The 16997-nt window shown below is 34.1% G+C and overlaps 1 protein-coding gene and 2 non-coding genes across 5 annotated transcripts in view; all 3 read left to right on the forward strand.

Moving 5' to 3' along the window:
• cd99 (CD99 molecule) overlaps window positions 1-16835 on the forward strand; it is a 29191-nt gene extending 12356 nt beyond the window's left edge. Inside the window, exons 4-11 of one of the 3 annotated variants that reach the window (XM_046837285.1) lie at window positions 469-495; window positions 2605-2640; window positions 2779-2856; window positions 3941-3967; window positions 4565-4588; window positions 13966-14082; window positions 14800-14853; window positions 14996-16835. In XM_046837285.1, coding sequence (XP_046693241.1) covers window positions 469-495; window positions 2605-2640; window positions 2779-2856; window positions 3941-3967; window positions 4565-4588; window positions 13966-14082; window positions 14800-14853; window positions 14996-15024 — 392 coding nt within the window. In that variant the 3' untranslated portion in view covers window positions 15025-16835. Of the gene's footprint in view, window positions 1-468; window positions 496-2604; window positions 2641-2778; window positions 2857-3940; window positions 3968-4564; window positions 4589-8363; window positions 10688-13965; window positions 14083-14799; window positions 14854-14995 lie in introns of those variants that run through there. The other 2 variants (XM_046837286.1, XM_046837287.1) reach the window with 2 other exon arrangements.
• Window positions 13177-13268, forward strand: trnar-ucu. The gene is given in 2 exon segments: window positions 13177-13213; window positions 13233-13268. It is a non-coding gene; the product is annotated as a tRNA-Arg (tRNA).
• trnar-ucu lies at window positions 14579-14670 on the forward strand. The gene is given in 2 exon segments: window positions 14579-14615; window positions 14635-14670. It is a non-coding gene; the product is annotated as a tRNA-Arg (tRNA).
• Window positions 16836-16997: the final 162 nt, after the last annotated feature.

A 16997-nucleotide genomic window follows, 5' to 3' on the forward strand; every position in this document is an offset into this window, starting at 1 on the left:
CAACAGGCCAGAAACCTGACTGATCTAGAGAAGATCTGTGTGGAGGAGTGGGCCAAAATCCCTCCTGCAGTGTGTGCAAACCTGGTGAAAAACTACAGGAAACGTTTACCTCTGTAATTGCAAATAAAGGCTACTGTACCAAATATTAACATTGACTTTCTCAGGTGTTCAAATACTTATTTGCAGCTGTATCATACAAATAAATAGTTAAAAAATCATATATTGTGATTTCTGGATTTTTTTTTTGAGATTATGTCTCTCACAGTGAACATGCACCTACGATGACAATTTCAGACCCCTCCATGATTTCTAAGTGGGAGAACTTGCAAAATAGCAGGGTGTTCAAATACTTATTTTCCTCACTGTATGTGTGTATATATATATATATATATATATATTTTCATTTGTTTCCAATATTAAAAAACAAATTTGTATCATTCTTATTAATTATAATGCTCTGATTTTAAGATGAGGATGTGACTACAGCTAAACCAGGTAAAGTCCCTATATATTTATTTCTTTACACAGTTTTTGTTAAGTTGTTGACATTACAACATGTTACATGTGTTTTGTAGTCTGAAAAAAATCTTCAACGTTTGGAATCATGAAAACTGTATAATTCACTATTTTAATATTTTAAGGGTTATGAGAGTTTGGAGATTTAATAAAGCATTTCACTGCATGTCGTACCCTGTATGTATGTCTATGTGACAAATAAGATTTGATTTGATTTGATTTTTAATAGATATACACTATATTGCCAAATGTTTTGGGACACCTGAGCTTTCTTGCTATATGTGGTTCTTTTCCAGGCACTTAATTGTACAGGACGTCTTTAGATGCACTATAATAGAATTTAGCATTCACTTGAACTTGGAAACCCCAAACCTGTTCTAGCATGGCAATGCCCCTGTGCACAAAGTAAGCTCATTGAAGATCTGGTTTACATGCTTTGGAGAGGAAGATCTTGAGTGTCCTGCTATAGAGCTCTGATCTCATCCCTACTGAACACCTTTGGGATGAATGCGAATGCTGACTGCACCCCAGGCCTCCTCATCTACATCAGTTCCAGCCTTTCATAATACCCTTGTGGCTGAGGAACACAAATATCCATAAGCCCACTCCAAAATCTAGTGGAACATCTTTCCAGAAGAGTGGAGGGAATTATAAGAGCAAATTGGGACTAAATGTGGAATAAGATGCTCAAAAATCATATTTTAAACTTATGACCGGGTGACCCAATACTTTTGGCAATATAGTGTATGCAAAAAATTATCGGGACACCTGACTTTTTCAGCCATTTGTGGTTCTTCCCCAAACTGTTACCACAAAGTTGGAGTCAAGTTGTATAGGATGTCTTCGGATGCAATAGCATAAAATGTTTTTTTTACTTGAGCTAGGAGGCCCAAACCTGTTCCAGCTTGACAATACCCCTGTGCACAAAGCAATGCACATCCAGCTTTAAAAAAAAAAAAAAAAAAAAAAGGGCAGTGGTAGTCCAGTGGTTAAGGCTCTGGGTTACTGATCACAAGGTCAGCGGTTCGAACCCCAGCACAGCCAAGCTACCACTGTTGAGCCCTTGGGCTTATTAATTATAATAAAGATATACTTTATATATGTTGATCAAGGGAAGATCTTGAGCAGAGCTCTAGCTTCAACCCTAGTGATCACCTTTAGGATGAATGTGAATGTTGAATGTGCTCCAGGCTTCTTCACTTGACCTATAGCAGTACCTGACTTTGCTAATATCCTTGTGGGTGAATCTCTTAGAGCGTCTTCCCAGAAGAGTGGGGATTATTATAACAGCAAATGGGAACTAAATATGGAATGAGATTCTCAAATGTGATTTTTTGAGAATCTCATTCTATATTTAGTTCAAAGAAATATATTGAAATATTATGTGATAAAGCTATATAATATACAAGTTTCAAGTTTTGTATTAAATCACTAAAATAAATCAACTATTTATGAAATTCAAATGTATTGAAATGCACCTGTATGTATCTATGTATGTGTTTGTGTATATATAATTTTTTTAAATATAATTTTTATTTATTTATAGATAGATAGATGCACCTGTATGTGTGCGTACCCACACAAAAAAAGTTAATAAATTCCACAAAATAAATTCCTAATCTGAATGAGTGTCAGGACAATATCTGGTGAAATCTGGTGCTGTTAATAACAACTTCAAGATGCAGTTTGTTGTTTTGTCAAAGTGTTTCTAGGGCTCTGGAAATATAGAATTTCATATACACCTTCAGAGAAAAGCTTTGCAGTATTACTATTTACTGAATCTGGCTAGTTTCTCCCTTTCCAGTTTCTCTTTACATATTCTCGGCTCTACCTCATACCGTATCACAGCTGCTTCACTCTTCCTCTTTTCTTCCAAAAGCAACTTAAGATGCATACGCAATATCTATAGAGGGTTGTTTTGTCAATTGTTTGGCAATATATTTCTTATAGATGTAAAAGGGGGGTAGAGGTAGCAGAGTTTTCTAAACAGTAAGCAGCAATGCAAGAATTTATTGCATGTATTTCTGTATATATTTCTTATAGTTATCCTTCCTACTGTTAATAACTTCATATTGTATGCTTCTGTAGAAACTAAGAAACCTGTAGTTCCAGCAAAAGATGGAGGTATGAGTCCTATTCTCTGTGTGTGTGTGTGTGTGTGTGTGTGTGTGTGTGTGTGTGTGTGTGTGTGTGTGTGTGTGTGTGTGTGTTTGTGTGTGTCTATGTATTATCACTACTGTTAATGTCCTCCATTTTCTACAGGTGACCTTAGTGATGACGATCTTGCTTTTGCTAGTGATGGACACAAGCCTGATCCTGGTAAAGGAGATCGGTCTGGAGGTACACCCTGATCTCAGACTATATTTCAAATCAAACTAAAAACGAAACATTCATTAATTTTTTTATGGATTGCAAAATAGAATTTAGAGATAAAGCGGAAAAAAAACAAATCCTAAACCATCTTTTATGAAGCAAACCTGACCTCGCAAGAACAAAAGAATTGTTCCAAAACTTAATCTGCCGTGTGTTGATCTGTACAAATGCTTGGAAAGAGTCAGTCAGGTTTCCATGCAGATAAATTAAGTCTATTTGAATGCTGCAATACAGTGCTGGTTATAAAAGCATAACTCATAATTCTATGCAAGGACAGTGTATTGCATGTGGACAATGTCTTACATTCAGCTGTTGTTAAAGCAGTGCTCTTGCTATCACTATAAAACACAGTGTATAAAAACAGAAGCAACTTTACCCAATATAAATGTGACTGCAGCAAAATGCAGATTTTTGGACTCTATGATTTGATATTGCAGCCAGTGATGTTGCTGAAATGATCTGGAATAAAGGCGTGTAGTGATGCAGATTATTTCCTATTCATTCACATCATTTTGTGACTTACAAAATTGAAATCTTATGTTGAAATTGTTTATTTCTGAAATATATATATATATATATATATATATATATATATATATATATATATATATATATATATATATATATATATACTGTATAGTTAGATAGATAGATAGATAGATAGATAGATAGATAGATAGATAGATAGATAGATAGATAGATAGATAGATAGATAGATAGAACATTTTTACATGTAATACTATAATAAACAGGGTCTTTTCAGGCACAGTGGAATTGAACTGAGGAATTTTTACTTCCTGAGCAATCAGGTCACAAAATGAATGCTATAATGATTATGAAAAGATTTTATTTAATCTCATTCAGCTAGCAATCTAGAGTAGTTAGTTAGCAAAATACTAGCATGAACTGCTTAGAATGTTGTTTTGTTTACAGTGTGTGAAAGCATCAAAAAGCAGTTATTTTTTATTGTGTTCTTTAATTTTCTGATTTTCTTCATTAGTATTTCTTATTCATTTCTGTTTTTTGTTTCTCCCTGTGCCTGTTCCTGTAGGCGTAGATGATTTCGGTGGAGTCACAGGTAAGATGTTCTTCCTTTTTTTATGGTTAACATGTGCTGTGGTCTGTGTTGACTAGAAACACAAAACATGGGAAATTTGACTAGAATTTGCTAAATTTAGTACATTTAATTAATGAGAAGATCCTATCGGCTGATTCATATTGGTGTTTGGTTTGAATTGGTTAGTACAATCCTAAACAGATGTAAAGAGGAAGGAAGTGTGTAATGTCAGGAAACGGCTGTGATATGTATATATGACGTGTAAAGTGTACAGTCTTATCTGTGTATTTATAGTGTTTCAAATATCTGAATTTGGATGTACACCTTCAAAACCACAGTAACCCTGAACAGGCAGTTACTAAGGATACTGTAAATGTAATAAATCACACAGTCAGCTACTTTTACACTAACAAAAACAACACTACATAATGTGTTAATAGGCTTTTTTGCCACAGAAATTTCATCGCTTAACCCCCCAAGCCCCCCACCCCCCGGAAAAAAAATTAATAATGTAGTCATATATGATTACAACTCGATACAGATATTTATATCAGCTACAATCCTGCATGTTAAAAAGACTCATATATCTTACATTTGTTTGTACATTTTTCTCTTTAGATGACCGAGATGACGAAACTAAGGGTAAATACACATTATTTTATTGAGATTATTGGGTTATTCATATTATAATATTATAGTCTTGTCTAAATTTTGTTACTAGTGTTGGTCCTCAGAGATGTTATGTTAAATCTAGCCTCACTAATCCTAATATTGAGTTTATATGTTTTGTAGATTTTATAAAAGGAGTTCTGTATTGTTTTTTTTTGTTTTTGTTTTTTACAGTATTTTTTACAATTTACTTTGACACACACCTAAAGACTATTTACTATGACACACAACTCAGTTTACATTGAACATTGACACAAACCTACCTCAACACAATATCTCAATAAACAGAACCTCCTCTAAAATATTGTCTCTACACTTCTGGAAATCTATTTTTTTTTTTTTTACTTTTGCAATTTTTAGTGTTTTAGCTTCCTAAACAGCTCTATTTATAAACCTCAGGGTTCATAACAAAGAGTGTATTTATTGCCAGCCACAGTAGTTTCATGAAACCCTTTTTGTCTAGCTTTACTTGAGGGTTTTTGATATATATAATGGAATTCTCCTTAAAGGGTGTCATATGATTCAGCATGAAAATCCTCATAGAGACAAACTGAAGAAAGTTTTACAGTTCTAGTTGAGACCCTTTTCCCCATGTGTATATATTACACTGCTTTACTATAAGAAAACAACAAGTGGTTTTGATGGTTATATGTTCGGGCTTCCTGAGGGTTCCTTCGTGTTGTAGTGCAAAGGGACCCAATGAAAGCACATTACATTGTTAGATGGAAATGCTGTTTTTTTGTTTTGTTTTTATAAACTGATACCTGCTGTGGTAAGGTTATGTGTGAAAACTTTATGGGTTTTATAGGTGTTATTTTTTTGGATAATGCGGTCTTAGAATGAAATGTTCTTTGGATTTGCTGGATAATGAGCAGTTTATGATTCTTCTTGGAAACTCTGTTGTAGTGTTATAGATAGAACCTTTACCCAGAGAAACAAAACCAAGAAATCACTGGATGGACTCCTGTGGACAAGTATGGACAAGTATTGTATGTAGTCTAACAACAGTAACACTGAAAAAAAAAAATGAAAAAAAAACCCAGACTGTGGTGTTTTGCATTTAAAGGTTTCTCCAAAGGGACATCTGAAAACCTGTTATTATGCTGGATATTTCCAACTTTCTGTTTGTGCACTCTATAGGGGTTTCTCAGATTCTGGATATTTAAGGGTTTCTGGCCAATTTAAATCTACGAAAAAGGTGTTGGTGAGCGTTCTTGGGTAGGGACAAGCTCTGGTTTCCTATAAATGAATGTGGAACCCTTTCTGAAAGGGAAATAAGATGTTGTGTTTTGTGCACAACAGGTTTTACACTGGGTTCTCCTATAGAAACAAATGCAGATTCAAATTAAGCTGTTCAGAGTGTTAGATGGATCTTTTTTTTTTATGCATCTGTCTACCTTTTTAGTAGAGTGGACTAGTTAAGAGCTCTGACTTCCAGAGTTCAGTCTTATCCAGTCCGTTTATCTTTGTGTTAAAAAGTTTGAAATCTTTTAATTATTTTCCACAGAAGAACTAACATACTAAGGCTTAAAAGTGTTAGTTAGAGCATGTTTACAGTTTGGTCACAGTTTGTCATGTGAATTGTCTTTTTTTTTTTTTTTTTATAGAAAGTGCTTTGCTCTGCAGTAGGCATCTCCTATTAGTCCTGTTCAGGAAACACATTTTGACATCTATGGCTAAATCTTCTCTTAATTTAAACAGTAATTTACATTTGCGGCATTTAGCAGACGCCCTTATCCAGAGCGATGTACAAAAGTGCTTTGAGTCTCTAGCAATGAATAAATCTACACTGATACGCAAGTTTGCAAACTTAATATAACTCTTGAATTCTACAAAGCAAACTTGGAAAGTGCTAATTTAAGTGTTTCAGGAAGAGGTAGGTCTTCAACCGTCACTTGAAGATAGCCAGGGACTCCGCTGTACGGACATCTAGGGGAAGTTCATTCCACCACCTCGGTGCCAGAACAGAGAAGAGCCTTGAAGTATTCGTACCTCTCATTCTGAGAGAAGGTGGTATCAGTCGAGCAGTGCTGGAGGATCTCAGACAGCGTGGTGCAGTGAGTGATGTGATGAGGTCTCTGAGGTCATCATCATCATCATCATCATGTTTTCTCTGTTTGTGTTCTATATGGTGGATGTTCAGCCTCTTCTAGAGATGGCTGAACTTTTAGAACGACTGAACTAGCTGTAATAGATGAGTAAACACTTGGTAGATTAGTAAGTTCTCTTATGTGCGGTCGTAGGAGTGGTCTGTATTTTCAACATTTCATCGGCTCTTAATAAAAGTTCTGTTAAATAGAATAGAGTTGATCTTTGTGGTTCTGTATGTATGCTCTGTAAACAGGAACAAATATCAGTAATTTCAGAAAGCTCCACCACTTTCACTGGCACACATTGTTCCTGACACACCAATGCCCCTTGGTAATACTAACTGTCAACAGTAATTCTGAAGTGTGACATGATTTGTATATTTGGTATCCTTTAGTTGTCCTTGTGTTTAGAATAAGGCCCACTTTCAAAACGTCCCTGCCTTCCTTTTATTCCTTTTATTGTCTTTTCCTTCTTGTTTTAACTTTTTTTAGCATCTATTGTACTGGTAGCGTAACTGTCTACTCGTTTTTTTTAGCTAGAATCTGGAAAGATTTGAATTTTTGGTGATAAATATGGGCGGCAGGTACATGTATGCCTGGTTGGATCCGGACTCGCGCAGTTAGGATATAGAAATGCTGAAAGTTTAAAGTTTATGATGAAGTCCCTAATAGTAATAATATCCCAGGAAGAATACACAGGAAAAGGCATGCACTTGCAAATCATGGAAGTATGACCCTGTGTCGCACTGGTAGATTATGAATGCTTATGCCCTTTAATTTGGTCTTCATCTGCTCCTTGTAGCATAAACTGCATGTTCGGATTTCTGTGTGTTTTTAAAAAGCACTTTGGCAGATTTAAATGCCCCATGATGCTTTCATGAGCGCCAGACATTCCAACACATGGAGGAAATTACTGTAGTGGTCTGGTGATCTGGTGCTTGGATTTCAGATTCCATCTTAACAGCAATTTCAAAACACACGTCCATCTTGTTCTTATACTGTATTGGTGCTTCGAATCCTTTATTTGCTGTCTTTATTTCACTCATGATGCTGGAAATTCTACTGATGTAGGTAATGAGGACCGGGGTTCAGTCAGCATTCCCATTCGGAGGTCAGAGCTCCATAGCAGGCGGCTCAAGATCATCAAACATTGTAACCCATATGTTCATTGAGCTTTGTTTTGGTTCTCCTAGTTCTATTGAAGGGAAAATGTAAGGCTACCACATCCAAAGAATCCTATAAAATTCTACAAACTCTGAACTTGAGTAAAAGTAGAAATACAGTAGGTAAAATGTTGCGAAAAGTATTCGAAGTGCTCCCTTCAAACCTCCACTTGAGTAGAAGTACAAAAGTCAAAAGTATTTGCATTTAAATGTACTTAAGTATCCAAAGTATACTTGACAGAGTATTTGACTTTTTACTCAAATGCAGTGAAGTTCAAGTAAAAGTCTCCCTAAATAGAAATACTTCTTTAAAGTACAAATACATGAAAAATCTACTTAAGTACAGCAACGAATTACATTGACTTTGTTACTGTCCACCACTGGTTTTTCGGTTGTACTTAAAAGTCATAGAAAGCATGGTTTGCTTTACTTTGGCTGTCTGTGATGTGAGAGACAGTTCTCTAAAATCTCTGCTTCGATATCCTGTTGTTGCAGAACTATACCCGCAGTGGCTGAAGCTCCTGACGTTGCTAGGAGATAACATGCCAGAAGGCCTCCTTGCCTGGATTGCCAACTCTAAACAAGTTGTACTGTCCCTTCTAGAAAGGCTGCTGGAGATCCTGGACTTAGCCGATACAGAGAAGCAGACTTGATCCCAATGAGTCTGTTTGTCTGGTTACATTAAAAGCAAGAGGCATGTTTGAACAGGCTACTGAAGGTGGTTTGGTGGTGTGACTGTTGTTGGTATTTCAGTTAAAACTAAGCTTTATGTATAGTTACTCCATCTATGGTTTGGATAATGGATTTATTATTTGTTATTTTTTCTGGAACTCTGACCTATGATAAGCTAATAGCTGAAGTGGTGTGGTTTTTTTTTTTTTCACTTCCTGTTTATTTCCAAACAAAGTCAGAACGACCATTCTTCCTTAATTACACTGAATCTGCTTACAATACAGTAATGGTGGTTGCTAGTTGCTAGTTTTAGAACAAACCAGCTCCTCCTCTGAGGTTTTGTGCTATGAAGTCATCCCCCAGGCCTTTAATGGGACATTCCTCTCAGCTACTGCTCTTCAAAGCTCAACACCTTAAAGCTCATGCTTTGCTGTTTTTTTTTTTTACTATTCTCGATTAAAAACATTAGTTGTAGCCATTTCTGATACCATTTTGGAATAATTCTTTATCATTTTTGGTTTTCAATAGTAAAAAAAAAAAAAATATATATATATATATATATATATATATATATATATATATATATATATATATATATATATATATATATATAGCCTAATTCATACAGTTAGCAAACCCATCTTACAGCAGAATCCGAATTGTTTACATTTTAGGTACTTGACAAAAGTAGCTAGTACGATTTCCTAGGGTTCAACCAAACAGCATTGTACAAGATAATGCTAGTGTTTCAAACTAGAATCATAGCAGAGATTTTTTTTTCAGTAAATTAACAACCCAAAAAAAACAAATTAATATGTAGCAGATCGGTCATTTTTGCAACCGTTTTTATTTTATAGTATAAAAGGAAATCAAATCATTAGACAATACAGTACAACAAAACCGCATCAGCAGCACCCTTTTAGTAACAGTGAAACAAGGAAGATTCACAACTTGACCAGTTTTACCAGGCAACAGCTTTTTGCAAGCAATAATTCACGTTCATTTTTATACAACGTATCTTTAGTATTCGATTGACGGATTGACAGATTCATAAAGCTGTATATGATCAATCACTATAAATGAATAAATTAGGACATGATTTTGGTCACATGACCCTTCGAAGAACATTAACTATGACTCGCAATTTGGATATACTGTGCATAACATAGGGTAGGAAACTTGTATTTCCACTGTGGTACACGTGTATAGAGTATGGAATGGTGAAGACAAAAAAGCAATTAACTGACGTTCTTTTTTTTTTTTCTGAACTATGCGTCATTTCCCCTTCCTTCCATTCATTTATTATGTCTTGTGCTTCTTTGCATTTCCTTTGCTTTTATTTCCTGTTAAGTTCCAAAAAAAAGTCAGTACTATCCTTCTTTATTATTTGCACTGATTCTGCTTACAATTCAGTTTGCGAATCAGCTGCAAATACTTGGGTTTTTAAATGATTGCAGATATTTTTTTTGACCATTTAGTCATTCCCAAACCCAAGTATCTTCACTAGCTCACTTTTTTATTACATTTAATCCATTGGCACTTGAAAAAAAAAAATGATTGAAACCTACAACCTTCTTGTTTTTGTTTTATATTGTCGTTGTTTTGTCTAATTATCATCTTGTTAGTCTTTCTCTTCCACTCTTTAGTCAAAACTGTTGCTGTCTGGTTTTTGTGTTTGTACTCTTTGTGAGACACGTTATTAATCAAGAGGCTTCTCTCAGGTTTAATGTCTTTAGTCCTTGAAACAAGTTGTCATAACAAGCTGACCTTCACTGTTACTGCCATTTCAGTAGCCTGCGAGATCGTGAGTCACACCACATTCCACACATAAGATGTGTTCATTAGTCGGAGAACGGCGGAGATCAGACACGTTGTGTTTCTCCGAAATGTGAAGATTTGAGAGGTGCATTTGGCACTGCATGTGTTTCTTACTATCTCTTATGAAGTGGGAGGTTGCTAGGAATAAAAAGGGGTTTAATTTATTGTTTTTAGCTTTGGAAGTATTTTTAGAAGGGTTTTTTGTGTACTGAAAAGACAACATTGTTACAACATATTGCTGTTCATTTTTGGTGTATTTTCTTCTGTCCTTCTGTCTACCTGCTCTTGACTCTTTGGTTCTTGAAATAAAATTCACACGAAAGGTGAAACCATTCTGCATTTTTTTTTTCCACTGGTGAAGCCACTGCTATTATTAAATCTCTGAGCAGAACTCAATCTGTAACATGGCATCCCCCCGCTGATATTTCCAGAATGTATATTAATGTGTTTGTGGCCTCTCTTGCCTCAGGGTGTGTATTCAGAAATGGCCTGAGACCTGTCTAGCTAGCTCTATAACAAATATTGTTCTTTTTGTAAATATGTTCACTCCCTGCATTTGCATTTGATTTGGCACTTTCCCTTCTATATTCAGATGGAGTACTGTTAATGTCTGAAAATGATCTGACTCAATATACAGGTTCGAAGGAGTTCTGTAGCACTTCCTGCTTTTATCCTGATTTATTCCGAATATTTGTGGAATATGAATATTAATATGAATAATTCAGATAAGTCGAGAAGGAAACCCTGATTTTAGCTCAATAATTAGATGAATCATGACACTATCTTTAGGTTCTTGTTTTTCGTTCTTCTTTTTGCATGATTAAAATAATGCATATTCAACAGCTTAGTGACTTAAGAATGTTTATTCATGCTTGTAGTGAACCTCAAGTCAACGATGCTCTCAAACAATTAACAAGAACGACCTAAACTCAGATTAATTATGGACGTCTGTGAAGTTGTTTTTTGACGTATTATGATAGTTATGTGAGCGTTTGAGTGCGGCGTACCAATGAAATAATACTAATCTCTACAGTTTTTTCCCACAGCATCAAACACTGCAATCTATTGATACTAATGAGGTTTGATTTTTGCCATTGGGTGTGAATTGATTGCAGGTTAATGCACTGTGACATCATACGTTGGCAAAAAAGTAATACATAAAAATAGCCACTGCAAATATCAATATCACAACCACCAAATGATAACCAGAAGTGTGTGTGTGTGTGTGTGTGTGTGTGTGTGTGTGTGTGTTTACTATCACTATATCCATTAATGTAGTTCTCATTATCCAATCTCTTAAATAATATAAAAACACTGAATTATGATTATTATACCAAACCACTAAATTATTTACACAATTAAATCAGACTGCTTTAGTTGGGAAAACACTGTTTTGTTAATAAAATATAACTACATTTTAACGGTTTTACCCCCCAAAAAAAAAAAAACAGACAATTGAACAAATTACAATTTAACAAATAAAATGACATTTGTCCTTTAGTTTACATTTCAGTGTATAATTTATGAATGCAAATTTTTAACAGGTCAAATGTAAACCTAGGCACCTGGAGGAAAGAAACAATCAATCAATCAAATAAATAAACAAATAAATGGATAGATAAATGAATGAATAAACAAACAAACATACAAACAAATAAAGACCTGTAGAGTTTGGAAAATATAGTAAATACTTAAGTAAAGTAAAATTCTAAAAGTTGCTATTTTAAAATGTAATTTAAAAAAAAAAGTTTTTTATCGAATAATAAATAATTGTAATTATATTTTTTACAAGTAACTCACGTGAATGTGATTATCTCCTTACTCATGTACTCTTTTTTTTATTAATTTTTTAATTTCATCAGATTATCCAAATAACGTAAAAACTTAATGTTGGTATTGATTCTATCAAATACACCTCAGAATATCTCACATTTTATAATAATTATGAATTATTTTCTGATCATTAGTGATCTGATTAGTTGGACATCCAAACAAGCTCACTTGTTACATGCCAATGTAGTCTCTTGACACAGAGGCTAAAACATCATCTGGACTGGGTGTAGGTCCATTACTCACTAATCCATGCCTGATTCATTGTGAAGCAGCAGACTTTACTTCTGTATGTCTTAATGTGATTCAGTAGAACACTGACTCATGACTCATGACTCATTTACTGACTCATTGAATAATACTTGGCTTTTCCCAAAATAATGATCTTTCATGTCCAGGCAGGATGTGCTGTAGCTACAGATGTGTTTGTTATACTGTGTTATAGCAGTAACTTTAGTACGCTAAAATTACAGGGCCTCATTCATTACTTTTGGAAACTGGGAAAGACATCGCCACCTAGTGGTGGAAATATATTCTGGCTGTTGTTTCAAAAAATTCCAGAGGTTCGCTTTAAAATGTGTACATTCAAGGAAATGACAGAACAGTTCATATAAATATATTATTTTTGATATAATAGATATAGTAGGTGGATTTAACATAAATTTCTGACTTATACATTATGTTGGGTTACTTTATTCCCAGTTTTCTTTTATACAATAAGTACATTGTTGTATTAATAAAGGAAAGCTGTATTTGAAAGTATGGTTTACATTTGTAAAGTTGCAATCATAATAAAAAAGTCTAAAAAAACAAACAATTGAAAACATTCCAAGTGAAAGAAATGTTTGATATTTTAACATGTGAATAATAGAACCAGTGGTTTATAGTTTATTTAATACGTTTAAAATACTTTGTAGAAATTGTAGCTGAAATAATGTAAAGTTTTAACATGGTTGCCAGAACCACTTCTGCTCCTCGCCCAGTAAGAGGCTCTGTGGCGCAATGGATAGCGCATTGGACTTCTAAGTAACGCTTGGTGAAGTGATTCAAAGGTTGTGGGTTCGAGTCCCACCAGAGTCGAGGTTTTGCAATGAGCTTGAAAAAATAAAAGCATACTCCAGGGCCTGTCATAAAACCTTGTTTACTTCAAATGTGTCATTTCCCCAAAAAATGCCTCGATATTATAAATAAAGAATAAATGCTTTTCAATATTTTCTGTTGTATTTTTTTTCTCTAGATAGAAAGTTACTGCAAAGTTTGTGAGCCGTTCATCAGTCTATCAGATAATTGACTCTAATTAGAAATGTCTGTAGAAAACTAATTTCCAGACTTGGCATTTGTTTAAAAAAACAAACAAAATAAACAAAATAAAAACATTCATCAACAAGACCAGTGTATTACCATTATCTTTAACAATTCATTAACCTCGTTGTTAGGATAATATATTTAGTATTATAAATAACTCATTTTCAGTTCCCTTGCTGGTTGTTTATGAACAAATATACTTGGGCTGCATTCCAAATTTTTTATTTACATTTATAATTGGAATATTGTGATATTTTGTTAGGCCAGTTTTTCAATCCTGTGGATCGGAGTCCTTGATTAACATGGGAATTACCTGATGAGTTCAATATATATATATATATATATATATATATATATATATATATATATATATATATATATATATTTAAATATTTTATATATTATATATATTTCATATATTTTTTATATTTTTTTGTGAGGTTCTATAACCATGTCTTTGTTTGACACACAGCGGCTCAAGGTGGGCAGATGGCGGGCATCATCAGCGCTGTGGCAGTGGCCATATTTGGTGCCGCCTCCAGCTATTTCGCTTACCAGAAGAAGAAACTCTGTTTTAAGGGACAAGGAGGTGAGTGATTGACCATACAGTGCTAATACCCCTAACATAGAGAGCTGACTACAAAAGTTTGTACACTATTTGGAATCAACGAAGAAGAAAAACTTGAATGCCATTTTCCAGGAACCTTGTACGGTGGCCGAGAAGTGCAAAACACATTAACAAATCCGAAAACAAATGAACAAATGCAAAACCAAAATAACAAATCCGAAAACAAATCAACAAATTAGAAAACAAAACAACAAATCCAAAAACAAATTAACAAAATCAAATTATTTTCCCAAATGTATTTCTAGCAGAAAAGTGTCTATTACAATATTATGGTTCTTTCTGATTCCAAAATTTTGGGCAGAGCACATTTTTTGCTGAATCTACATTCATTAATGAATTCTCCATATGGTGCTGGAACAACACACTGCCCCTAGCGATAAAAATATGTAATTGCAGCGTCCAGCTGGCAGCGGGGGTCGTGTTACAAAAGCCCATAAAGCCGCGACTCTCAACAAGTGGCTCTGTGGCGCAATGGATAGCGCATTGGACTTCTAAGTAACACTTGGTGAAGTGATTCAAAGGTTGTGGGTTCGAGTCCCACCAGAGTCGATGTTTTTAATGAAGTGTTACATAAAGTTAGTAATTAAAATACTTTGGGTTAATGAAGACGAGTGCTCATGTGGCAGGATGTGAAAAAAAATTATTTATTTGTGTGTGTGTTTTTGTGCATGTGTGTAGGCACTGACCTTGAGAGCGGTGGAAACCAACCTGGCACGCAGTCCGATCCACAAGGTGAACTTCCCTTGATTAAACCGGTTTTATTGTAGAACAGGTTTAAGTTGCCTTCAAAAGGATGTTGTCATTCTGTGACTTTTAGCAGAGAGGGATTTAAAAAAATGCTATTTCTGATCAAACGGCTTTGTTTTGTCTGCAGCTTCCAGAAACCTCCTCAGAATATCTTAACTCCTGGTGGATCAGCACACACTTACAAACCAGCCGAGGCCCGAACAGGATCTTAGAGAATCATTTTTTTTAGTTAGTTTGCTAATTGATAGATTGTTCTTAGTTGTATAAATTGGTCCAATGTTTTTTGTTCTTTGTCGATCAATGTGTATATTGGGGAAATTCCTGTTCGCTTTAAAATACGTCATCAACAATTATTTTGTTGCAAACAAATCACTTTTTTTTTTTTTTGCACAAAAATTCACAATTTTTTTTTTTTTTTTTTTTAATAAAAAATTGTTTTAGTTTCAGTGGTCAAGAAAAAGTGCTTTGTTGTACTGGTAACTTCTTTGCTTATCTTTAGATTTTCTAGACATTTTGCTAGAATACACTAACCTGCATTTTAAATATTCTTTATCTTTGATCATGTAAGACACTCAGACAGTTTTATAGATACAATTTCCCTTAAAAGGTGTTACTTTTCTGTAACAAAAACAACATAAAGATGTGATATATATTGATGTTTACTAGTAGTAGTAGCAATAGTAGTATTAGTAGTGTGTGTGTGTGTGTGTGTGTGTGTGTGTGTGTGTGTGTGTGTGTGTGTGTGTGTGTATTCGTTCTATGATGCCTATTTACTGCCTATTTACATTACAAACACTCCCCATATGCAAATGCTGTAATGTATCACTTTCTGCTGTGGATGTCTGAACATTTCTTTGACCCCATTACTATTTACATGAACCATGCTGTAAAGTACAGACATGAGATAAACATAACATAAACCATGACCAGATTTGGCTAATCGTTTTTACTTAGCTTACGTTTTGAATTTTATAGGTAACAGACAGAAAGTCAACATACAGCATACAGAGTAGGACACAGAGTGAAATGCTCTTTTCCCCGTCTGCCTGTGATATAAAATTTATATTAAAAAAAAAAAAAAAAAAAATATATATATATATATATATATATATATATATATATATATATATATATATATATATATATATATACATACATACAGTATACACACACACACACACGTGAAACAGTGTTCATTCTTTCACCCACTGCCACATACATATTTACAGTATAGTTTATATACAATACATACAACTTGTATCAGTAATATACAGTACAAATTACAGTTTACTACCCCATACTACTCCATCATTCTTTAAGACCACTGGGTAGGCTTACGATATTTTCAAGTTCTAATGGAGTAATGGTAAGTCGGGAATGACTTGTGTGTGTGTGTGTGTGTGTGTGTGTGTGTGTGTGTGTGTGGTGTACACTGTATATATATATATATATATATATATATATATATATATATATATATATATATATATATATATAATATGAAAATAAAATGCATATCCTGATTCAAGCTCTGTTAGTGATTAGTAATGTCATGTCATGTAGTTCTGTTACATGACAATTACAAATTATATTGTCATGAAAGTCTTATGGCACAGGGTACAAGAAACCCATTTTGTACCTTTTTTTTCCTAACATATATTTTTCTTTTATACAAAAGTGCCTTTAAGTGATTTTGAGTTTTTGCCCCATGACATTGTCTATTGCTTTCATTCATTTTTGGAAAATAGCATTAACTACATGAAGCCCGTGCTTTGTACACTTTGTATTCAGACTTGTAAACTTTTTGTTGTGTACAGATTAACAATAACATTTTGTCATCATTCATCATTGCTTTAATTGTGCAAAATTTTATCCATATAACTAACAGCTAAACATTTGTTATTTATATGCCCGGTTGATGTCAATAAGGTCTCGAAAGAATAAAGCCAATGACCTTTTTGAGTTTATCTCATCTTTAATCTTTAATGTACAAAAAGCCAGTTACATGAACATATTACAAGCTTACATGGCTTTAAGTGAAAGATCTCCTGCTATAGAACTCTGACCTCAACCCTTTGGAATAAATTGGAACACTGACTGCAGTCCAGGCCTCCTCACCTCACCTCCAT

The sequence above is a fragment of the Silurus meridionalis genome, chromosome 24 (assembly GCF_014805685.1).
Source record: "Silurus meridionalis isolate SWU-2019-XX chromosome 24, ASM1480568v1, whole genome shotgun sequence".
Lineage (NCBI taxonomy): Eukaryota > Metazoa > Chordata > Actinopteri > Siluriformes > Siluridae > Silurus > Silurus meridionalis.